The sequence below is a fragment of the Mugil cephalus genome, chromosome 15 (assembly GCF_022458985.1).
Source record: "Mugil cephalus isolate CIBA_MC_2020 chromosome 15, CIBA_Mcephalus_1.1, whole genome shotgun sequence".
Taxonomy (NCBI): domain Eukaryota; kingdom Metazoa; phylum Chordata; class Actinopteri; order Mugiliformes; family Mugilidae; genus Mugil; species Mugil cephalus.
In genome coordinates this window covers 18,825,622-18,850,914 of record NC_061784.1, presented here as the reverse complement: position 1 = coordinate 18,850,914, position 25,293 = coordinate 18,825,622, and the positions used below count along the sequence as shown (strand labels likewise).

Here is a 25,293-nt window from a genome sequence, read left to right as displayed (position 1 = left end):
AACATTTTATCTTCTTTTAATCGCAGGGTTTCTTGTTGCTTTGGTGCAGCCTTTGCCTGAATATATCTATAGTATTGGATAATTACCTCCTATTAGCACCTCGCCAAACATCCACACTGCGTAATTAACAAACTTCTGTCTGACTGACTGTATTTCCCAGAGTAAAGTTCTTCCACACAGCAGACGAGCTACTTTTCGCTTTGTTTTTGGCAGCTTTGACGCTAGCCAAAGAGCAGAACGTTTTCTTGCGCTACAGGGTGCGCTACGCGGTTTTGGTTTACGGCGGACCGAGCTTGCATTTGCTCTTCACGCCGCCCCGCGGTTACTGTCGACGTTGAGCAGCTTGGCCTCTAAAATCTAGCGAGCGCAGTTTTTTAAAATGCAAATACTTGCTCAGCGGATGGAAAAACAGAGACCTTTATTTCTCCAAGAGGATTAAGTGGAGAAGACGTTAACTGGAAACTGGCAGAGCAGAGAGGTGGAATTAGCAGCAGAGACAAAGAGAGCACAGGCCGAGGGTTCAACTCGCTTGTGCATTTTTTACTTGCACAACGCAGTTTTGAGGGACACGTGTTTAGTCTATTGTTTGGTCATTTATAAATGCTGTTTAGTCTGTTGCATTCTTCTTCGATACCGCAAAGAGGCCCAGTTGCTGTAAACTATTGTAGTTCCTCTTTTCCATACTTGAATCTGTGTGGATTTTAACCTTAAACGAGGAGCTGCTCTTCTAAATGTGGCTATGAATTGAACATCGTGTCACAAAGTGCCACATCCAGTTTGCTCCAGTTCGTTCTTTGCGTTACTCTACACAAACTTCAGAATTTGTGCTCATTTCACAGTTTTCTGAGGCTGCGCTGTCTCTTGTCATTTCAAACCTGCTGCATAGGCCACAATATCATGTGTAGCTCAGCAAATAATACAGTCCTTATTCAGGTTTCCGCTACAGTGAACACAATACAACTCCCTCATGTAACAGGCAGAGACAGACGATTCACGTCAGACCCTACGAACAGGAGGATTTCAATAAGCGCCCGGTTAAAAGTCAAGGATCCAAACAACAGAGGCGTGCTGGTCATGGTGGAAGCCTGCGTGCTCTGTGGCTGCTGTGTGTGGATGCTCGACGGGGTGGGATGGCTGGAATGGTACCTGGGATGGCAGTGGGCTCTGTAGCTGTTCTGAAGGAGAGGACACCAGGGTTGGATTTGCCCCGCTCGTTCTCCGCCACCACGTGGACCACGTACTCCGTGCTCCATTCCAGGCCGCTCAGTGTCACGTAGTCGCTGCCGCGGGGAAGGCGGATCTCTGGTTTCCAGTCAGACACGTTCTTCTGAGAAAGGAAAGCACACGGGACAAACGTCAAAGCCGGGAAACCAAGTGAGCTGTGGTCGTTCTCTACAGACGCACAGGAAAGAATCATTTACATAAGAACGACTCCATTCCTTTCTGTTCATTTTGCAGAAGGTCAAAGGAGTAAACTAACTAGCAGTAATGTTTAGGGAGGGTTAAACTTACTTCATTTTACCAGAAATTAACCTGGACCAGTATGAAATAACTTGCAATGGCAATTTTATTCAAAGTAAATGTATTAAACTGATTTGACATCAGACAATCAGACAAAATAACAACATTTCACCAACTAAAAATAGTCTTTCTTCAGACTGTCAGATTTCTCAATCTTAACTTCTGGACAGACACACTGTCTATCACACTGAGATCAGAGCTGCAAGTTCAGACATCGCCACCTATAGTCGGGTTGCAGTGGTAACAACGGCCTCAGCACAAATGCAGCTGAGCTGGAGCCGCTGCTTTCCTACCCACTCAAGTGCCACCAGACAATTTATTTCGCCGCCTGCCCACTGATTGTCCATAGCGGTCGGCTAATGGCGCCATTTATTCTGAAGCACTTCTTTCACTCTGGATTTTACTTCCTAACTTGTGTCTTGTTGTGAAAGGAAATCTGACTTCCGTGATTAGAAATTCACAAAAATCCCCCAGTTGCTGTCCAGATGTTCCAAAAATCTGAATACAATCAAAGTGGATTTTGACTGAGTGGCTTGGTTTTTGGCTTTGGGGTTTAATAAAACAGGGTTTTCGATATCCACAAGGGCTTTGTGGCTTCCTGTTTCGGCTACTTACATTCACCCTGAAAAGAAAGCACAGTTTCAAGAACTGGGAAACAGCTTTTTGTCGGACAGATATTATCCTAAGTAGCAACATTAACCTCCTGGAGACCTCATATGTGGATGTTAAGTTTTGGGTTTGTTGCAGCTTAGACCTGCTGTCCTCATACGGGGACACTTTTGTCTATCATGTACTGATAAGGAAGGGTTAATACACTTGTTTATTTATGCTTATTAACTTTACTAGTATGATATGACATGCAAATTAAACAAATTCACAAGTACTTGTTTGAGGATGTTGGGATTTCATTGATTCCAATTCTTTAGTTCAGTTTTGGTACAGCTCTTGACAACAAGTGGAGAAAAATGCAAAGTGGTACCAAGTTACCTCCTTGCCCAGTATACTCACAGCCTTGTATCTGATCAGGTAATGCTTAATGGGGGAGCCACCATCGTCCTGCTTGATCCAGCTGACCTTAAGAGAATTGCCCACTTGGGCCCGGACCTCTAGTTTGGGGGCAGTGGGTTCCCCTGCACAGGACAAACCAAGGAACAATAATTAGTCGGCGTAGATAAGGTTGGTGCATCATCATGTGTTCTGTCTCTAAACGCTAGTCATCTAGCTGTGAACCTTCCTGCTGTGAGTCACTTCAGGGTCAGTCAAGCTAGAGGTTGAACTGATTGCTGATTCGACTGTTGGGACTGATTGCCAGTTCTACCTATAGTGTCTTAAGATCTTCAGGCTGGCAATTACTGCAATCAGAGGACGTTGCTGATGTGGACGTGGCTTTAATCATCGTGTCCTATTTTGGTCCGATGTGATACAGGGAGTTTTTAATCTAATCTGTTCCCAGGAGCTCCAAACGCCTCCGAATGTGGGTAGGAGTACAGATTACATTACATTAGGATTAGTTTAAGGATGATTTTTATAATATATTAATATCCGTGTTATTGTCACTTAGCAGCTAAGGCTAAAAATAACGCCTACGTGTTTGGTGTCTGTCTTTTAAGGGGACACTCAATGCAAATAGAAAATGCTACTGAGAGCGTCCAAAAAACACAATTCTTTGACGTAACGCCTAAATATGATCTAGCCCTGACGAGACCTTTAGTGGTCACGGCAATAATGATTCTTATAAGCAGCTGGAAACAGCGCTGAGTGTAACATTTAAAACCTGTTACGGAGAAGATTGGGGTTGATGAACGGGTCACGGAGTGTCTGACTATGACACATTAGAGCTGTTTCCTCCCAACAGGCAATGCTAGCTCCTATTAACCATGACAACAATCTCCCCCTAACAACTAACTCATTATCCTCTCATAACTCTTGCAGGGGAAAAAAAAATAAAAACTCAAACGATTCTTTAATGTTGTTTTTTCGGAAGACTTGTCCAAACTGATCTGAACTCACATTTCAATCTTACAGTACAGTAAGTGTTTGGTTGTCAAAGGCAGACTTTAGGTGGATTATCAACTTTAAGGACAGCCAGAGTGAACAGAGAGCCTCAGAAGCACTGACTGAAGTGTTGTTCTCCTCATTATCGGCTCTGTCCTCCTGAGTAATGACTGCTGGGTCACTGGATAATGAGCTGGTAGGCCTTGATTGGACATGTTACTCTATTACTTTTAATAACATTTACATAATCTTGTGGGAAGGAAGGTCAGCGTGCTGTGTGCGTGCGGCGCTGGCGTCTGCTCCTCTCATGCCAGTGTGGGGGATGTAAGGGCGGAGACTAACAACCCAAACTCATCAATTATGTACATATCGGTTACACATAGTTAGCCATGTTACGCTATTAAATCCAACACATCGTGATGCAACAGCCTTTTGGCCCATGCTGACAATCTGACAGTAACAGCACCAGCGAGTAGCAGGAGAACACGTGTTGTATAATCTGAGGACGTGATCTAAATGTGTGCTGGGAAATCAGTGAATGCACGAGCATACATTTTAGATGACGACAGAAGAAGAAACATCTCCGGCATTTAACATTTCAAACAGCAGCGTTAGTGGTTATTTTAATGGATATGCAAGTGAGCAATCGACCGAGCGCACTGCCTTGACAACCGCGTACCACCAGACAGGGGTGAGCATGACAGAGGCTGAAAGTGAATCAGACAGTATTAGTCAGTTAGTAACAGCAGCACGGTTTAACAGTGGTGGCAGGCACACACACTGCTACATTTCAGCATTCTTCTACACAAGCGTCATTTCATTCTGAGCAAGGTGAAATTTGATTTTTCTGAGGCCAAGAAAACAGAGAAAGTGGTGGTTAGTGTGAGGGAAAATAAAAAACAGCTATTCGTGGGAGTTAGTCAGAGGGAGGAGTGGTGGAGCACCACCCACAGCGTCACGCTAACATGCATGTGGGTGGTGTGGTTCCACGCGTTAGGCCGGGCTAACGCGTAGCACCCGCCACCGTCTTCCAGTGTACATCCAGAGATATGCGGATGAAAAAGTTATTATTAATACATGCATCAGGACACAGAAAGCCTTTATTTTAGTTTTCTAATCTGAAATGTCACCATCAAGGCACACAGTTGGTGCTGAAATATAATAATTATGGATTGAGGCCAATGAATGTGACGCTAAGTCACTGTTATCAATGCAATGCACAGCAGTCTAACACCTTAAACACTATAAATGGGATATTTTTTTTTTTAAATAAATTATAATGGCTAATAATAAAAAAGCAACCTGAATACAAAAGTGTTGATTGCCTTTTACATTGTCGGATACTGAAGAGTGTTAGGGCCACTCATGAGAAAAACATTTTTTTTCATCATTTATCACTTTGAGAAAAAAGTCGAAATTTTGATAAAAAAAAAGATTCATTGTCGTCTGTGCCTGAACTCTCTGGGTGGATAGGGACACGCTCCTGAGCGTCCCTCCCTCAGCGGACAAGGCATGTGTGACAATATCCAGGCCACTGTTGACATGCAACAGTCCCATATAATATATCAGCAATATAACTGAAAAGATAATCACAATACAATTTTAAATTCTTAATATTAGTTAATAATTAAGCCCCAATACTCTTCCACGGAGAATCGGCAGTACCATACGCATACGGTACCGCTGGTTTGAAGGTCTACTTTATGACAATGTATTACGACTTTTTTCTCGAAATTTCATTTTTTCTCTCTCGAAATTTTGATTTTTTTCTTGAAATTGTGTTTTGACTTTTTTTCTCAAAGTGCACGATGAAAAAAATAAATCTACCTCATCTAATATTTTTCCTTCTGGGTGACCCTAATACTCTTCCGTAGTTGGAAAATGATTAAGGCTGAAAACACTTGCAAGAAAGAAGAAAAGTGAGAGGATGAAGTCAGACATAACAATCTCCTCCTTACAATTTTGACTGCTCAGGCTACTCCGGGATTAGCTCGATTACCTGAATGTGTACTGTTCAAACAATTTTTTACGATAACATTTTGTAAAACCTCTGAGTATGTTTAGCTAACAAGGAGACAAAGACGCATGCAGGACATTCTCGCTGGGAAACACCAGAGGAAGAAGAGTTAGAAGGATGCAATAAGAGAGAGGAGATAATCTTGCATGCTGCAGTAATGCAATAGATTGCTTCGAGCCCAAATCAGTAGAACAGTGTGGGCTCGTGTTGATCATTTGAAGGGGAAGAAAACAGGGAGGAACGAGCTTTGCGGGTGACCACATTTAACAGCGCGTGCGGTGCAGATTGAAGACAGTGGCACTCTGTGAGGTGCTCCTGTGACAGAGTTCATAATTCAGGTGGGAGGTGGTAAATGGGAGAGATTTCTGGCATCGTCGTAGTCAAAAGAGAAACGAAGGCAACAGGAAAACAAACATGAGGTGACGATTGTGTTAGATGAAAATGGAACCCTCGTGTATGTCATTTAACTCCAGACTGAATTATTTTGTTAATCTAAGGTAATCTGACTTTTTTAATGAACACGTTTTTGGAATAAAGGTAAAAGCGCTGGCAGCAGTATGGCTTCACTACCGCGGCCGACTGAGACCAAAGCAATCTCGCGGCGTCGCTGTAAACCAAATTAAGATAGATTCACTGAAACAGATTAAATGAAACACACGAGCCAAATTGCAATTAGGTCTGCGGCGTAATTTCAATTAACGGCGCCTAAAAACTGAAAGATATTTTGGCACGTACCGTAGCCGGGACGCTTCCTTTCCAGGAAAAAACAATTTGGCCTCTAATTTAGCATAAATTACTGTTTTAATAGAAAAGAACAACCACATGTGGAAATTAGGTTGCGTGAGTCTCGTTCGTGGCTCGGTTAACTTTGAATCCGCTTGTAGTTTTGTGACTTTGAACTGATTGGCAAACGCGGCTCCATGTATATTTCAGCTCCATCTAATTAACTTGAATGGAAAAAAAAAATGCCCAGCTCCACCTTGTATTAACATGCGATCTGTGTCTGGACGTTTTATTCCGATAAGGGCAAACTCATTAACGCTGGTCTAAATGCCAGCAAGATACGCAGAATCACATCACGCACAATTAAAAGAATGTGGCGTATAAAAGTGTCTTACATTGTTATATTAAGTGTGTGTTTATATATATATATATACGTATATATAGTATGAAGGCACTTTTTAATTGCGATGGAAAATGTGCAGAAGCATCATATTTGGACTGGGTGAAGAGGATCTGAAGATGAATGGAGGTTATGAACCACTGCTGGAGCCATGTTTGCTAAATGCTCACTACGTATTTGAAGAATGGCTTGGAGGTGAATTGAAAGTAAAGCTGCCCCCTATGAATCTAATCTAAACAAACACCGCCCCCCCCCCCCCCCCCCCGTGAGTGATGATGACTGCCGACCCTTTACGATCTAAATAAAGAAAGTTTACCTTCTGTTGGCCAGCGAAGACGACATCATCAGCACCATGCAAGAGCCACATGACAACGTCACATGATGCGCATGATCGGTTGGAAGGGGAGACACAGAAGGAGGAGGGGGGGAGAGCGGGGGGAGGGAGGGAGGGGTCGCAGAGGTGGGAAACATACAAAACATTTTTGAAATGATGAAAAACATGTCAACGTAATGAACAAAACAGATAAGAATGTTAGGGACAAAGTGACGAACGGAACAAAAACAACAGCAAAAAAAAAAAAGAAAGAAATCCATAAACAGATTGTTTTTTAAATACAAGCATAAAAATAAATTGGTATTGAATGTATGAAGCAGTTGGAGACCTGGTTTTGGTTGCTGTAATCATTAATGGTTAAGCAGCTACTTGTAAGAACAAACCAAAACTGTGCACCCAGAGTCGCCTCATGCATCCAGTCAACAGCTTTTCCTCTGACGGATGTCGTTTTACGTTAAGGCCCAATTTGAGCTGTGCCCACCTGTTGCATTATGGCGGGTTTTTTATAAAAATAAAAAAAAAAGAAAGACAAATACAGCAATTGAGTTTTTGTGAACACAGTCAAAAGATACAAACAGAGGAAACGCTGCAGCTTTGCGCACACAATGCTAACTAAATATGACACACAAAACAGCGGACAGCGGAGTGAACATGAAAAACCAGGACAAATAACGTCAGCGTCGGACGACAAAAACAACTTGTGACGTTTTTTTTTTTTTTTTCTCGAGCGGTCACTGGTGCTACGAACGGCGCATTAGCTCTAATGTTTCTGAGGAATGTTATGACAAGTGAGTCAAAGATTTAGTAAAGAGCAATGTAGTGACGACGCACTCCTCGCACAGTAAACACACCACGCATCAGGAACTGAAGACACACAGCAGCACGCTGCACAAGTCATGTTTGTTTACCCACTGTTATCTCAAATGGAGCTTCAGGGTTCATGTAAGTCATGAATTAAAGGAGCAAGCAGTCAAATGGGTTAGTGGCTTAAATGTGAAATTAGTAATATATACATATATATGAGTAATGAGCGAATACCAGCAGGGGCTTGCAAATGTCGTCACTCACTGTTTATCCAGGACACACTGCTACATCGTCTGCATACGTGCAGCACGCCACATCCTCAGAGTGAACTGCTGTGTCATACCTGTCAGAGGACGTGACGCCGTCTGACCTACGCCAGCGCTACGATGACACACACTGAGACGGCCCGCGAGGAAAAGAAATCTACAGCAACGCAGCAGGTTTGATAAGAACAGAGAAGACAGAGGAGGAGGCGGCGATCGGGTTCGATGGCCAGGAAAAGAAAAGGAGAATCGATGCAGGGGAGGGGGTGATTTATTTATTTTTTTTCTTTTTCTTTTGCAGTGCTGCAGTTTAGGTGGACCGTGGAAGCTGCTCAGGAATAAACTAAGATCATCACTCAATTAACAGCACATCCGAAACGATGGCTGTTACTGTAACTGAGGACTTTAATTATCGCTACCACGGAAAAATGTAAAGTGTAAAGTGACCCCTTACAAACAGTTGTGTCAGACTCATTTTAGTTTGGGAGCCACATACACATAGTAGCATAATAACCATTAAGTAACGACAGCTCCATTTTTTCCCATTCTTTTCAGTGCAAAGAAGATCAAGTAAATTAGGAGCATGTTACATTTAATAAACTGTCCATTGAAGTGGATTTTGGGCTCATTGCTGCCTGCAGTTTTGTTCTGGGTCTCAGTGTTATGTTCTGTCCACTTCCCCGTTGACAATTTAACAATAGCACTTATTTTCATTGAAATATATTAGTCGTCTGTGTAATTTTCATGGGGCAGATTAGACCCTCAGCTTGACACCTGTGTCCAACAAGCTAATTTAATCAGTTTCATTTGGAAATGCATTATTTAGCACCGTCTATGTAAGTACAAAACAGAAAATGCACATTACTATAACTTATTAAGAGCAGTGGTAATAAAGTAATTAACTCAGGTAGTAGTACTTTCATTTTATGCTACTTTAAACCTTGACTCTCTGTTCCACTATTTGACGGTCGTAGGTACGTCTCACACAAGGTGCACAAAATATTCACATTTCCATCTAAATCTCTTGCGCGGTTTTATTTGAAACATTGAACCCAACATCTGGCCAGAAATCAAAGATCAGAGAGGGAAAAAAAAAATCCAAAAACTGAAAACAGATATGCGTGTCAAAAGGTTTCTCTTTCATGTCTCAGTAATGATTTCATGAATCCTCTGCTACTCCCGCATATAAAACTGCATATGAAGTAGTCCAAACACCTATCAGGCATAACATTATGACCGCCTTCCTAATATTGTAGCTGTGACTCATTAGAAAATGGACATGGGTCTTCTGAGGGTGTCCTGTGGTGTCTCTGGCAACTCAGTGTTGTAATTTGGGTTTTATGGGTTGGGGGGAGGGGCCTCTGTGGATCATCTAACAGATACTTGATGAGTTTGGGATCTAGTGAATTGGGGGTGAACACCTTGTACTGTTTTTCATATTGTTTGGAGTTGTTCCTAAACTGTTGCTGGGGATGTTGCTGCCATCAAGGAGTGTCATTGCTATGGGGTGGGGAGCCTGGTCTGGTCTGGTCTAGGTGAGTGCGACATGTCTAAGTAACATCCACATGAATACCAGGTCCAAACGTTTCCCAGCAGAACACTGAATTTTTACAAGATGGTTGATGTTATTTACTTCTCCAGACAGAGGTCATAATGTTATGGCTAATCAATGATACATTACCTATCACTGATCCCTTTTATTTAAGGAATATTTATTAATCTACTTATAATGATGCAATAAAATAAGCAAAGGATCTGAATCTTTTGACAGAGTTTTGCCAGAAATCATGTAACTTTGCGCTAACATGGGATTTGTTATAAACTCTACAAAAAGCTCTTTCCGTGTCAGTTCTGCAGCCACAGTCACTTACGAAAAGGTAAACCCAGACAAACTTAAGCTACTCCAAAGTCATAACACCACTCTTAGAGAGTCCGTATTGTGATTTGGATCTGAATGGACGGCCACATCGTGTTAGTCATGTCACACACGACACTATATTCAGGCGGTAAACTCTCATGTCTACACAAGTGTTAGTATTCACGCCAGTTAGCGAAGCTGGTAAACCGGCAGCTCGTTATCCTTAGACTACTCTCTACAGAGGGGAAACGAGACCCTCCAGAAATAAGTGGACAGCCTAACCGCTAACTGTGAGGCCAAGCGGGTGAAAGAGTGGGAAAGTTAAAGGAGAGACACACTGCCAGGCAGGCATACTCACTATAGGCCAAAGTGGTGGCAGCAATAGAGGTTGGTATCGCTGACGAAACTGAAAGATGGTGAAAACATCGTGAGAGGAGCCCTCGGCGAGAATAAAATAAAGGAATTTCTCTGGAGCTCTCCTGTGGAACAAACACTTGCCTTTGTGTTTTTTTTTTTTTTTTTTTTAACATGCGTCGTTAATACTGCTACAAGTCACATCATATCAGTAGGAATGCAAAGAATATGTGCACAACAAATGCCGCCGCATCAAGGTTCGTGAGAACTTGGCGAGACGAAACTGTAAAACGTTCAAACTTAACACAATTATACAGTTCATTTAGTTTGCAGTTGTCTCCCTGACGCTCACCCAGCCCAGTTTAGGTGGTTACACCTCAACTTAATTGTATGTTTACAAAACTGAATCGAAAAACGCGTCTAAGTCACCACATGGAGCTGTTTCTTTTTTATTTATTTTTGTTTTGTTTTTTCATTTGCATGCATTTGTTTAATTAAACTGACTTTGCAGCGGTGCCATTGTGCGTTAACTGCGCACCCCCCCTCCCAAAAAAAATCTCAACCCTAATAATATCCTCAGCCAAAACGATCTGACCGCAATGGCTGTTAGATTCTTTTATTTTCCCTCTGAGACAAAACATTTTTCTTGCGTATGTAATTATATCTTAAGCCTCAACAGCTACAGAGAATTGTGTGTTAGCTGAGAAAATACTTTTCTCACCAGAGAGTGGCCGCCCTTCTCAGACTTACAGGAAAACCTTTATTCTGTCTCACTCCCAGACATTGTAAACCGTGCGTTGCGGCAATTACGTCCAGGCACAATGCTTATTATGCCTGTAGAGAATATGGCCAAATTGTACATGCACATTGCCCGTCAGGTTTGGATAGTTTTATGTCCTCTGTTTGTTTGTGAGGTTCTTATGAGGTGCCGTGGGTTCCCCTGATGCTACAAGTGCGTGATGCTGATAATCTAATTAAGATTTTGAGGACGTGGACAGTTCCCTTGACCAAGGTCTTGGCCTCTGGTCTGGAGTTGGTCTGCGGCTACCCACTGCTCCATAACAGTTAATAATGCAAATTTGCCTTTGGTGATTAAAAATGTACAATCCGTGAGATAAACTACGTTCTTTTATCCTTGTAGCGCTATTGTCTGCTAGCAATACAATAACAACACAATGAGTACGCATTCTGCAAGCCTACGCAGTGCTTGTTCGACTTCAGTGAGTCGTTTTTTGAGGATCCGATGCTGCGTTCTTCTACAGTGTCAGCTTCAACTCATTTAATACCTTTGCTGACTGCGCAGTTTTCCTGCTTTTGCAGCAACAACCAGCAGCAGTTACTCATTGCCAAGTTGTCCGATTTCCACTAAGTCTAGACCTTTCTCAAGCTTTACACATACACAAGGAGAGCACACACACAAACATAAGCCACCCTCTCCTTAATCCAATATAAGTCCATTATGTTTCCAAAAATGTGCAGTGCAGCGTGGAGGTTATCAGTCGCCCAGGTCATGGCGCATCCAAAAAGCATTTAAAAAAGGCGATTGGACTCGAAGAGGTTTTTTTGAGAAGACGTGTCGCCACTCAGCTTGTTGGTAGCTTCTTCAGTTCTGAGGGACTGGTGGGACGTTGAGGTTTGAATATGAACACCTGTGGGTATAACAAAGCGGCATCCTCCAGGTCTGAGTAATGAAACCCATGTGAAGTGCAAAAAACTGCAGTTTGTTGAGTGGCCACTTCAGGCTCCAAAACGGAGCGAATCCCCATAGACCCCCATGTTAAAATTCTGCATAATTAAGGCGTTGTCGCTTAGAGTGACTGGCAGTAGCCTGAGCTAACAGATAGCAGAGAGTTGTGATGGCAGGTCTCAATGTTCAACACGAACCCCATGTCCATATTTGGAATATCCAAGTGTGGGCGGAGTAAAGCTCATCCAACATGGTGACTGGGGGCTCCGCCCACTTTGGGCTTCATTTTTGGGGTTCAGAATCCAAAGGGTGACGTCACGATGCTATTGTCCACAGTATATAGAGTCAGTGGGTACAACCCATCAGGAACTTTCTTGACTTGTTTCTGTTAACAACAAGAAACTATCACAAATAGTGTCCATTAATGGCTAGACACTTGCCTGTCGTTGAGTGGCGACTGTTTTGTCCCAGTCCTCTTACTTGATGAATGGTGCTCTAGCGACTCATCGTCAGTGAGAGGATCCAGTCTCAAGGTGTGAATGGGGTTGAAATGTCTTGATCGAAGACTGTATTGTAAATTGATGGCAGATTCTATCTCAGTCCACCTCGTCTCTTTAGAGATGATTTTTTCCAATCTGACATAAATGGCTTCTTTTACTCCTCTTTCAAACCATCTGTCTTCTCTGGCTTGGACGTTGTCACATTTACAACACAGTCCTAACTCCTGAATCTAGTATCTAGCTGGTAGTGGACAGTAGCTGTGCCAGTTTCTGATCCTTAACAGAAAGAAGTCAAGCAAGTATTTTGAAGGGCTACACCCACAGATGTTCCTATTTAAACCTCAACTTCCCACCAGTCCCTTATGACTCAAGAAGCTACTCGAATGAGCGACTAAACATCTTCTCAGTAAACTTTTCAAGTCCTGTTTAGTTTTTTAAAAGCTTTTTAGATACACTCACATTAGACTTATTGGTCTCTTGAGTAGCTTTGTCTAAAGAAACCCGCAGCACTCCCCTGCTCCTGAAACCCAGCAGAAACTAGAAAGCTATTATAGTCTTCCTAAATATGTCTATCTCTGTGTCTTAATATGTATAAAGGCTAATTTACAATATAAATGAACACATCGTGAGAACGAATGGGAATCCACAGGATTTCTGGATGTTTAGGTTTCCATAAAATACTTTTTTTTTTTCTCTCAGTGTTTCAAACATTACTACCAGGCAAAGTTCTTATTACCATATGAACTGTTTCTTTCCCACATTCCAATTCATTGTCTGAAGATGGAATCGCCTCTTTATACATTCACATTTGCTGCAGTACAATAAACTTTATACGAGAAAGAAAACAAAACAGATATATTAAAAGACGGATAAGGAATACTAAAGAGGCAAGGGGAGCACTACGGTTCAGAATCAATGGCTTGCTACAGCCTGTGAGTCCGTCATATATACAGACATTGATGCAGGAACAGATCATTCACAGGGTGCTAATTACTCTGGACCCTCATGTGGTCGGGACTACCGGCATTATTGCAGCTTCCTTTGTTAATCATTAAAGAAATGGTAAAGCAAACAATGCAGTGGAGACAAATGAGGAAAAAAAGGCAGACAGAACGGGGAGAAAAGAAACTTACTTGTGAAAGAATGCTCTGAGATGGCTAATGGAAAACAGAACAGATGAAAAACCATGATGAGAAAAGAATGATACAAAGAGAAGAAACAAAGAGAATGAAATGAGAAATTTGATCAATGAAAAGAGGCCGACTCTGTCCTGCCACATCATTTAATAAACTGTCATGGCGCTATTGTGCCTTCCTGGACCCTCAGTTCACAGAATGTCTTGTTTGTTTGGCTGCTGGCACGCTACAATATTACCATCCAAAGTACGAAAATAGGCTTTTAATGACTTTAAACTATGGTTCAAGACAAAGATTCAATTACTTCTTAAAGAGACACTGGTTTCACGGCTCCCAAATGTCCCTCTGCTACTGTAATTCAGCGTGACACACTAAAAAGTACAACATGACTGACGCCGATTCACCCATTTCCTGTCCGTAACCGGTGCATTAAGAAAAAGTTTGACATCAACATCAAGTTTATGAATCTTAAACGCTTCGCAAACACACAAATGAGCCGGAACATCTGTAAGTAGGACAGACACTTCTCTCTTCTAGCTATGGGGAGTCGGGGCGAAATGAGGAGGATGCGGCGGAGGGTGTTTTCTATAGAAGAAGCGGGGTGATGAAGCACGGATGGAAGCGTGACACAGAGGCTGGTGCGAACTAAAACAAAGATTTATTCATGACCCTGATTTGAAATGCTGAAAAGGAGGTCTGCTGCATCCTGATTGTAGCCTGGGTAAACTTGCTCACACTGAATAGGCAGAAGAGCCTTGGGCCCCGTTTTTCTTTCGGTCACGAATTCATATCAGATATGCTTTCTGATGTTACAATGTGCAATTACTTGGTGTTACATTCAACACTTTCTGGATAATTGCAAGTCAAATCCTTGAGATCCTTGTTTGCGCAGGGCCGAGCGGCTCAGCCTGAATGTAAATGTTGTTCCTGCACTACTGTTGGGCTCAGTTTACACTTCCAAGTAAGACGGCAACACCTTAATGCACAAAAATAAGCTCAAGGTCAAATTTAATGTCAGGCTGACACCTCCTGATTTGCCTCCCTGCTCTTTGCTTTGCTGATTCCGCCGCGAGTCAAAAAACACAGCTCGGATATGATGTCAGTTTATTCACCAGAGGAAAACGCACTCGGTGCAAACATCAAGGGCGACTCTACAAGTCTCTCTGGGACATCCAGTGGGTGTCTCGGTGATTGTGACATGCGGCTTGGTAAAACGCTCCCTTATCTCTCTGACAAGCAAGTATTCTCCTTGTATCTCCCTTGTGCCGTTAAGGTGACTTTCTCCTTTCCTTCAATCACGGCTAAAAGGAACATTTCCAAGACCTCGGCAATATCCAGCCTTTCATCATTTACTGCCGTCGCCAAATATAAACAATCCCCAGGCAGAGCTTGACCTGTGGCGGCGATATTAAAAATGTAGGCTGTCGTTGCACTATAAATACAGGGAGGACACTTCTTCACGCTGAAATATAAATCAGCTTTAGGAATGTGCAAGTACTTTTCCAGAAAGCTTTCGCTAAATCATCTGACTTGTGGTCTTGGAAGGCCGGGGCTCTGTAAAATAAAAGGAAGGACGGCCTGCCTCGCAAAACATTCACGGGGTGAGGAGAGGAATGTAATACTGTTTGGTGATGGAGGATGTTGTACTTTGCAGAGTTAAGACCATGAGCAGAGTAGTTTGATGAAGAAGTGGCGGCAGCGGCCCGAGTTCTATGGGGCTAAAGCACCGACGGGAAACGGTGACGGGCGATAGAGGTTTGCATTAAAAACAAAAACTCACTGGCACGGAGTTATCTGTATTGGAAAAAAAAATTATAATGGCACTCCAATGAATGAAGTAATTGAAAAATAAAACACGGACAAAAAAAAAGGATTTTAAAATCTTACTTTTTGTTTTGGATGGAAGAATATTAGGGTCAGACATGAGAAAAAAAAATAGAGGAGGTAGATTTTTTTTTCACCATGCACTTTGAGAAAAAAGTTGAAATTTCGAGAAAAAAAAGTTGAAATTTCGTGAAAAAAGTCTAAACTAGAAAGTAGACCTTTAAACCGGCAGTACACCGGCAGTAAACCGGCAGTACCGTATTTGGACTAGTACTGGACGTGCCCATCTTCGGGACTCTATGGGGGATAGGGACACGCTCCTGAGCCTTGGAGCGTACGGCCGTCCCGCTGTGGAGTTTTTTCTCAAAATGCTTGATGAAAAAAAAAAAAAATACCTAATCGAATTTTTTTTTCTCATGGGTGGCACTAATACTCCTCCGTAGTTTTGCTACTAGTTTTATATTTGAATGTGTGTTAATCCTTAGACCTCATGATGTCTGTATTGCTTGACTTGTTTTCAGCTTCAACTTTCTATCAGCGTTTTAGCGTCTAGCATTTAGCATTAAAACACAGAAGATTAGCAAAATTATGTCAAATTGTAAGATCGTAGTTTCTTTTTGGCATTTGATTTTATCATTGCAGTTCTCGTTTATGTCCCAGAACATCTCAATACAACAATATGTGCTTCGCCGATTTTTGTTTTCAATGCGAATCCCTATGTTGGGCATCACCGTTTTAGCCCCACAGAATAACCACTCCTTCTGGCCTGAGCGGGAAAACGACTGCACCGGGGGCCCTGGCGTGAGAATAGAGGAGTTGTAGGGGTAAAAGCATCTGGGCTCAGCTAGACACGAGCAGGCGGTGGAGGGAAAAACAGCATTAGGTTCAAAGCGTCGGGGTCAGACGAGACACTTATTTGGAACAGGGACACGGGGAGCGTGGAGGGGTGGGGGGGTGGGGGGGGTGTACTTACGGACTGGCTCGGTCTTGAAAGTCTTGGGCAGGCTGCTCTCGCCTTCGCCTTTGCCGTTGATGGCGGACATCTTGAGCTCATAGACGGTTTCTGGTTTGAGGCCAGTGATGACGATGCTGCTCATGTCTGTTGGCGGGAAGGCGGGTTCATAAAGGTTTGCTGAAGGAACAGGACTTTCAACATGCTAACAGCAGACACGGACATTAAATACAGAAATAATTCATAATGTTGCTTTTCTTTTTCTATGGTGCACAGTCTTATTGTGTTCCTTTAGATCTGTGTGAAAATAAACTACAGTATATACAGTATATATAAGGAAATGAACCTTACGCTGTTGAATTATAACATATTAAGACTTTAAATTAATACGTCTCTGTAGGCTTATACTCAATGGGATGCAGAGTTGAATAAGAAATATACTTTTACTCAAGCAAAGTAGATAGAGAGAGAACTCTTACATACTGTTCATATTTCATGCCTTCACAGTATGGTCCTAGTTAGTTCTGACCAATAACTCTCTCATAGTATGCGTGCACAACAAGTTATAAACCACAGATCTATTTAGAATGTCCAGATACTGTACGTCTCATTAATAAATGATGAATGAAATGATAAACTCCAAATAAATGTTTCAGAGAGCAGGGAGAGTTTATGTTTCAAGTTTTACGACGTCTGTTCATTCCACATTATCACGTCCTGTTTTACACGAGACATAAAAAGAAAAGCCAGAATGATTTAATTATATTTTAGTGATTTTGAAAATGGCATCAACACTCTGAAAATGTCGGATATAATAACATAACTGCAACTATTAAGCGCCGTCCTCACTGCCTTAATGGAAGAAATCCAGCTTCTTCTCACCGTCCAAAGACATGCTCCTTAGGTTAATTGGTTATTCTAAATTAGATGTAGGTGTAGTGATGTGCAGATCGATACTGAAATATTGATACTTATGATATGCTCTAAAATATATTGTATCGGAAAGGAATTCGGTGATATCGATCTAGTAGCTGGTAGTGCAGTAGTCACTAGTAGGTGTGAGTGTTAATGGTCGTCTGTCTCTGTGTTAGCCCTGTGATAAACTGGCGACCTGTCCAGGATGGACCCCCTCGCTTCTGTGAATCTTTTCCCATGTAACCCATGTAAGTCCTTCCCTGTATGGAAACATTTGCAGATTTCAAAGAGAATATATATTTTTTTTTTTATAGCATGGCTAGAATGACTCAGTGATACCCGCTGTGACTTGATGTTTGATTTACAGCATATATGCATTGATTGCACCAGAAAGAACTCGGATGCAGACGGTAGGAGCTGGCTGGGACACCGCAGGTAAACTGGAACATTATCATAATGGGGGCTATTCACAGACTCGTTGCCGTGGGGGAGCAACACCGTATACAAGCAGAAATAAGAATTTGACCTTTTGATGAGCCTTTATTTTTTCATTCATTTACAGGATTTGATGTAAGGGTTGTGACGACAAAAAAAAAAAATAATAATACCATCGCAGCATCCCTGTGTGGTTCCTTGTTCCAAGTTCAGTTGTGGGAAAATAATCAGAAATAAGATTCAGCTATTAAGAAAGGCTGCCAGTGTGGTCTTTAAATGTAATTTTTGGGTTGGATTGGTTAATTTTACCAGTAAGCTCCAAGAACAAGAACAAAACCACATTTTGATAGCTTAAGATTTCACATGTATTACACAAGGTTTAACGCCAAAACATTTCTTTTCTTTTTGTATTTGAAACTGTGCCATGTTTCATTTGACAGACACTATTGTCTGCACATTAGAAAAGCACAGTTGAGATTTCAGTGAGGACACGCACGCATACACGCATACTCTGCACATATGCTGAACTGTGCGATACACAAAGGGTAGTAATTTCATGGATGAGAGGAAAGTTAGGCAGTTGAAAACAGCTGAGAAACATATTTCCATTACTGTGACTCTGTTTACGCCTCAGAATAATGTCTCAATTTAGAAGGAGTTTCAGAATAAAACCAAGCCAAAGAGACTGCTTGAGAAATCTGGGCTGTTAGCAACCAACATAGAACCGGTGTTGCTGCTGAAGCTTATCACCTTCACGTGACATTTCCAAACACTATACATGACCAGGGCCACTTGTTTCATCACAAATTAGATCATGATAGTGAATGAATGTTAGGATATAAACTGTATATTAGACATTGCTAATGTCTTGCATTTGATTCATGATGCCCAAAGCATTGACAAATAAGGTTTTATAACCATAATTAAAGGAGAAAACTTCTTAAACAGCCAATGTATTTTAAGCGTAGAATGTTTAAACATGGACAGTGGAAGCAAGTAGAGCTCCCCCTGGTGACTGGCTGCAGTATAGGTCATAAGCTCCACCCCCTCGCAAGGAAGAACATGGCGAGACATTGTCCACATTTATACAGTGTTAAATGTGTGCTCGTCTGTATGGACACCAATACCAGGATTACCGGCAATAAATCCTCCCAGAAGTCGAGTTTTTTGCATTTTTTCCATCGCCCTCCAAGTGGCATCAACAACACATCAATCAGCCAGATTATTGTACGGAGAAACGTTACCATTGCGACCTACGGTATGAAACATAAAACATATTTACAGGGTGCGCTATAAAGTTTCTTTTACTCTTGTGTACATGCATTCTGCAGCATTGACACAATTACAGAACAGCTCTACAGTGACGCCTGTGGTATCTCTCTATATACAGCAGCTCTGCTTTTAAACATGTGATGCCCTACATGAACCCTAGTTCACATTACTGTGAGACACGCAACAGATTTTGTCCTCACAGTTCAGCCACTTGATAATTCAGTACCAATGATAATACAGTATTTTCCCTTATCATCTGCAACTAGATCTTTACTGTGCCCCACTTTACAAATTAAAAATATCACACACAGCGGAAAAAAATGCATTGCGTGGATGGGTGCTCTAAATTATCGGAGGGTGAGCAGCTGACGTATGCAAATGAGATATTTTTGGTAACATTTACTGTACGCGCGTCAGCCCATGTGTTTCGATTTGTGTGTATTCGCCTGCTCGACAGGCGGCCCCCGGGCCTTGAGCTGACAGCGGGGCCTGTCAGCCGCTGACTGATACGTCCCATGTGGCAGACAAGACGAAAACCATCCAGATTTGTAGGAGCCATAAACCCTCAGTGGGTTGGGATATCATCTGGGGCCTGTCAGTGCCTGAGCTGACTGTCATTTAGGATACACTGTTCCACCTCTCCTCCCGACATCAGCTGCTGTCATATTTGGATCTAGTGTAGCTGTTAGCTGGAGTGCGCTGGAGTCGCGGGGCCTAACACAACGTGATAACGAAGACAAATGTTGAAGCTGGATAATATTTCAAGATTTAAATGTCATTATTTAGAAACTGTGTCTGAAGTTTGTATTAGAACCTATTCTTATGAGCTGATTAATTGATTATATCTAGCCTTCTTCTTCAGCTTAACTTTTAAAGAGAGATGCGTCATTCGTGGCTAAGGATCAGGGGCGGAGCTAGGAGGGCTGAAACCTGATTGGACACCTCAGGTGCCACCCCAGCTGAAAACAAGGTGTCACAGTAGTGAAGGAATTCACGTAAGATCACATGATATTACTACTTTGTAATGTGTAGCCTCAAAAGAAGACATTTAAATATAGAGAGTAGAAGGATATATTTTTGTTTTAGTTCAGATTTGTGTCTCTATTATGTCTCTAATAATTCAAATATCTTCAGTCAAATGTCAACCTGATAGATTATTTATTGTGTATTGGGTTCATTTGTTTCATGTTTTTACATATAGGGGTTACTATTCTCCTACAACACAATCTTGATGTGTAACCTGGTAGTCTCATTTTTTTTATAGGGACAGACGATGAAGAGAAAAAGGGAATATTTCACAAATCAGGTGCAAATCAAGTCTAGACAAACCCCAGCGCTGATATCAGCAGCACTGGCAGCTCCCAACCTGAGGTCAGGCAGGTAAAAGTCAGAGGGGTCCGACACTAGACTCCAGTCTAACACCAACAGGGCAGAGGCAGTGAATTCCAGTAAATGAGTCATTTATTCACTCATTGGTCTCCTGCATGCTGGCACTCTTTGCCCCTGATAAAGCTGGCCCACTCTCTGGCCACCCCTGGCTAGATCCGCCCCTGCTATGGATTAATGTGGCGCTAAGGAGCAGCTGTTGCAGGCAGAGCATTAATCGTGGCCACAACTGAACACGGTTATATTATGAACTCCAACAGTTGCAGAGTGTTCGTGTCATTTTCCAATTAAATAAAATACTGTATATATTTAAAATGGGTTTTATGTTTGTGTGTCTCCTGTGAAACAGGCTGTGATAATGAAGAACAGTAGATCAATATTAAAACCTAAAAAATAAACTCCCTGAAACATTTATTCAGGCTTACTCATACATGTATTATTAATGAGATGCACACTATGAAGATATTCTAAATAGATCTGTAGTGTGAAACTTGGCATAAACACTTAGTGTGTGGGAGTTGTTGGTGTGGGTAAAAACTGACCCGGACCAAACTGTGAAGGCATTAAATATGAACAGTATGTAAGAGCTAAATAAACTCTCTTTGATCATCTGTGCTTGATTAAAAGTAGATTTTTTAAGATTAATTCAACCCTGCATCCCGCTGAGGAAAAACCCACCCACACCACTTGTGACCCACCTTCCTCTGCGGAGTACTCCCTGACGCTCCACTCCTTCCCAGGCAAACGCCACTCCACCCTGTACTTGATGACGGGCACTCCACCCATGGAGTCGGGCTCTTCAAACTCCACCACCGCGGTGCTGGAGAAAGGTTCCACCTGTTGAATTTCTGGCGATGACGGCACAACTGCGAGCAACGGAACAAGAGGAGATTTATTTAGAAGCTGGGGATTTCTGTCGAGCACCGGTGAGACTCGACTCTGTCAACAGTAGCTTTGTCCAGTATTTCTGGGTGTGTTCGCACCTGTTTCGTCTCCCTTGTGTAGCCCCTACAATAATCTGCCACGGTTGTCAGGATAGGACTTTATCTACTGCACTGTGCCGCTAGAATAAACTGCGATTCACTCACCTGACAGAGGTTAACCTATAATTAATGAAGGTATTGACAGATTAAATCAAATGCAGCCGTTCGCTTACAGCTTGAGTTAAAATGACAAAATAAATCAAATTACTTTTTATTACTTTATGATAAGCATTGCTATATCAGATAGGTAACACTGTCTTTATGAAGCCGGCTGCACCTTATAACAACAGCACAATATAAAGTTCACAAGCTATACATGTTTAACCAATCCAATTTATAAGGATCTCTACAACGTTAAAGTTCATTAATGGTACTACTAAAGATTAATTCCTAATTTATAAATTCCATATTAAAGTATTTGCAAACTAGTTATTAAGTCAATGAAGTTATTGGTGGCCTGTAAGGCCCTTTACAAGTGTAAGTAAAGGATTAATAAACTATTTAAATGTACATTTATACATCTTATTACTGACACATGTATTAAGTGTGTTAATAAATAGCTTACAAACATGTATTCCTAGAGTAATTAAAGCTTAACTAAGGAAGTTCTGAACCATAAATAGTTTGGCCTTTGACAGAAACTATTTAAATGGCCTTAGGGAGCACGGATAACTCCTTAAATTAATTAGTTTGTAACTACTTTACTATTTAATTTATAAATGATGAACTAATTATTAGTAAAGTATAAAAATACCTTTCTAGAGATTCTTAGAAAGTAGGAACTAAGTACTTATAGCTGCGTTTATAAACCGCTGTCTATTAATGCAGAGGGAATGCTTTATAAATAATGAAGTGTTTACTTCTGCTTCATAGTGTGCAGTCATCACAAAGTGCCACCGGTGCGTCTGGCTATTGTGTGAGCGGCTTCAGAATGAAGTCTTTAAACATGGTGATGAATTCTTTTCAACGCAGGGTGTCAGTTTCGCATCTGTGCGCTTTACCAAAAACTTCCCACGAGAGAGCCCGATTTAAAAACCTCTGATCACCGGGGTACAGAAGATTTGTTGGACGTGCCTGAGTCACAGTTTCAGCCGGAGTTTATTACAAGATTACAAGACTGCGATGCCATTTTTCAGGTGGCTGTTTTCGTCCGTTTAATAACTCCTACTCGTCTTTTCCTCCTTGCCTGTCTCTGAGGTTAAAAAAAAATCCACATTCACGGCAGACAATCTAATGGGCTGGTTACTCATTTCACCCAGAGGACGAACGCTCGTGACTTCGCCGACTCCATGATCTCTTTCTTTGTCTACTGCGATCTGGAATTCATAGCTCTGCTATTGATATCGCTGCGTGAATGTCGAACTCACGTCTGGGACGCGCATTCAATTAATTACTGTTCTCGATAAATGCAGAAACCTCAAGGGCAAGCTGGTTAAAGGCTTAGGAGTTTTAACCTTGTTTGTCTGCAACTAGTGAGGTAACTGCTGGTGATTATAAGGCAACTCCGGATGATTGCACCGGCGCTAAAAGGGAAATTAAACTAACTAGCGACACATCTCTGACGCCCTGAAGCTGCTGAACTAGTATCATGCGGAGAGAAACTCACTAAAAATCTTCCTTAGCTCTGCTGATTTCTCAGGTTCTGGAGGGTTTACCGTAAAAGAAATGACGTATGTTTCTTTAAAGGAACTGCCAGTTTTTCTCCTTGACATGACATTGTAGAATAAGACCTATTTACAGGCCTTTTAGAGGGGATCACTTTAGTCATACCGATATGATATGCAGCAAGCGAGGAAGAAAGGTAATACTTGAAAGAGTCGACAAGATAACTCACAATGGCAGCACAAGGTGCTTCACAATTAATTCAACCACGCCGCATTTAGACGAGGCCCTGAGTGATTTGCATACCAAATGAAGCTAACACAAAGCAAATGTAGCAAGGAAAACGAGGCACAGAGGGCAGCTCCACTGTGATTTCTATTTTTTTTTTTCCTTTCATTACCTTTCTAGTCTGTTCTCGAAAGTGTCTCAGAGTCACGTGTACGCTTCAAGTCTAATTTCTATTTATACAACACGCTGCCTTTGGGGCATAACGTCACTTTCTATTTGGATGTTGGCAAGACAGATTAATTGTGGCTGCAGTCCTGCTACTCATCTCAAGGAAATTAGCACCTTACTGACTCCGCCATCACAAGTGGAGGCATCAGATGGCATGCGATCGCAGACAATACGGGCAGCAGGGAGAGATAGTAGTGGTAGGTGGTGCTACGCAGTCATTAACCTAGAGTTCAACCAAATCAATTCATCTTTTGGGGCGTTTCTGTGTTCATCACAAGAGCTCAAATTTAGGATTATAAAATTACTCTGCCCTTTTTTTTTTTTTAATTTGTTGGAGTTGGTGGGCTTGATTTTTTGGGGGTTAACAAACCTGCTTGGATCAGAAGGAACTCCTTGGACTCGGTGCCCAGCGTGTTAGTTGCTGTGCAGTTGTAGCTCCCAAAGTCATTTTGAGCATCAGGAGTAACCTAAAGGATGGAAAAAGGAAAAAAAACAAAACAAAGCAAAACAAACCATTGGTTAACTACACATAAGCATGAGAAAAAAATATAGTTAAGAACGTAAATACAGACTGGATATGAATTAGATCAGGGGTCTTCAATGTTTTTCAGGCCAAGGACCCCCAAACTCATTAGAGAGATAAAGTAGGAACCCCCTACCTACTATATGTGTTCTATAATAAACTCAGCCTAGTGCTACTTATAAAAACTAATTTTAAAAAAATATATATAAAAAATGTCTAATCAACCAAAGATTTTGCGACCCCCCCTGCAGTACCTCCACAGACCCCCTAGGGGTCACGGACCCTCTGTTGAAGAGAATGAATGAATTCGATTTTTCCAGATTATCCAGATGAATTAGATTATGCTGGAACTGCTTTTATGCCAAGTGCTTTTTTGGCCTTGACTTGTTTGGAAGGGGGTTGCTACGCAGATGCACAGATGCCTAGAAGCAACTTATTAAACTCTGGTTCACTGACGTAGCATCCAGCACTTTCCTGCCTGCTATTATAATTTATAATCTATATCTGGAGTAGGTCAAGAAATACTCTCTTAAGTCTCACTGAAAGTATGTTAATGTGATATACGGCTTAGGCTTCGGCGTTAATTAGGTGTAGCTACGTCGATAGCTCAGAGCCCGTGAGGTCCCTGATGCCGTAACCACAGAGCACCTTGACAGTAGCATGTTTCTGCTTTAGTATTTCTGGCTGCGTCTCCATCTCTGCAATAGATAAACTGATTGTTTGGGATCAATAAAGATAGAAGACATTGAAAGGAAGGTTTTGTATGACCAGCCTTCTGCGAAATTTCGGTGAAAATTTCAGTTGAGTCATCGTCGAGCGAAGCAGGAAGTGGAAAGTGACAAAAAAAACCCACAGCGCTGACTAGTGTTTGGGTGGCGTTATTACACAGTGAACCAGACTCTAAATAGCCTTTAGTCTTGGAAACACCCAAGTTTCTTTAATATTATTATTGTGTCCTTGTTAATCATTACTCAGTAAAATTTAAATGATTTAAGAACCAGCTGATCAAATCATCCAATAGTAAATTAGAATACAAATGACTGGTAACTCCTTCTAAAGGTTCGATTGTATTCCTGTGTATTCCCGTGTGCGTCAGACCTCCAGGTAGCTGACATCAGGCGTGTTGTAGATCTTCATGTTGGTGGTGTTGGCAGTGGGCAGCTGGAGGCCGTCTCTGAACCAAACCACCGAGGCTCGGGGGTAAGCCTCCACCTCGCAACTGATGTTGGCCGGGTTTCCCTCCCACGTGTACGCCGCCACCAAGCCCAGGATCTTCGGAGCGTCTGAGGGAACGAGTAGATGGCAGTCGTTAGGCACGTTCAGAGGATAACGCGTACGCATAAACACGACTCG

At 41.9% G+C, this 25,293-nt stretch overlaps 1 protein-coding gene across 11 annotated transcripts in view; it reads right to left on the bottom strand.

The window, feature by feature from the left end:
• ncam1a (neural cell adhesion molecule 1a) overlaps positions 1-25,293 on the bottom strand; it is a 266,719-nt gene that overhangs the window by 27,290 nt on the left and 214,136 nt on the right. For 3 of the 11 annotated variants that reach the window (XM_047607954.1, XM_047607958.1, XM_047607962.1), the window contains 9 exons: positions 25,039-25,223; positions 23,788-23,884; positions 21,075-21,242; positions 16,390-16,515; positions 13,590-13,613; positions 10,274-10,321; positions 6,973-6,975; positions 2,530-2,651; positions 1,147-1,327 (listed from right to left, as the gene is read on the bottom strand). In XM_047607954.1, the coding sequence (XP_047463910.1) occupies positions 1,147-1,327; positions 2,530-2,651; positions 6,973-6,975; positions 10,274-10,321; positions 13,590-13,613; positions 16,390-16,515; positions 21,075-21,242; positions 23,788-23,884; positions 25,039-25,223 (954 nt within the window). The remainder of the gene's footprint in view (positions 1-1,146; positions 1,328-2,529; positions 2,652-6,972; positions 6,976-10,273; positions 10,322-13,589; positions 13,614-16,389; positions 16,516-21,074; positions 21,243-23,787; positions 23,885-25,038; positions 25,224-25,293) is intronic. The other 8 variants (XM_047607960.1, XM_047607961.1, XM_047607964.1 and 5 more) reach the window with 5 other exon arrangements.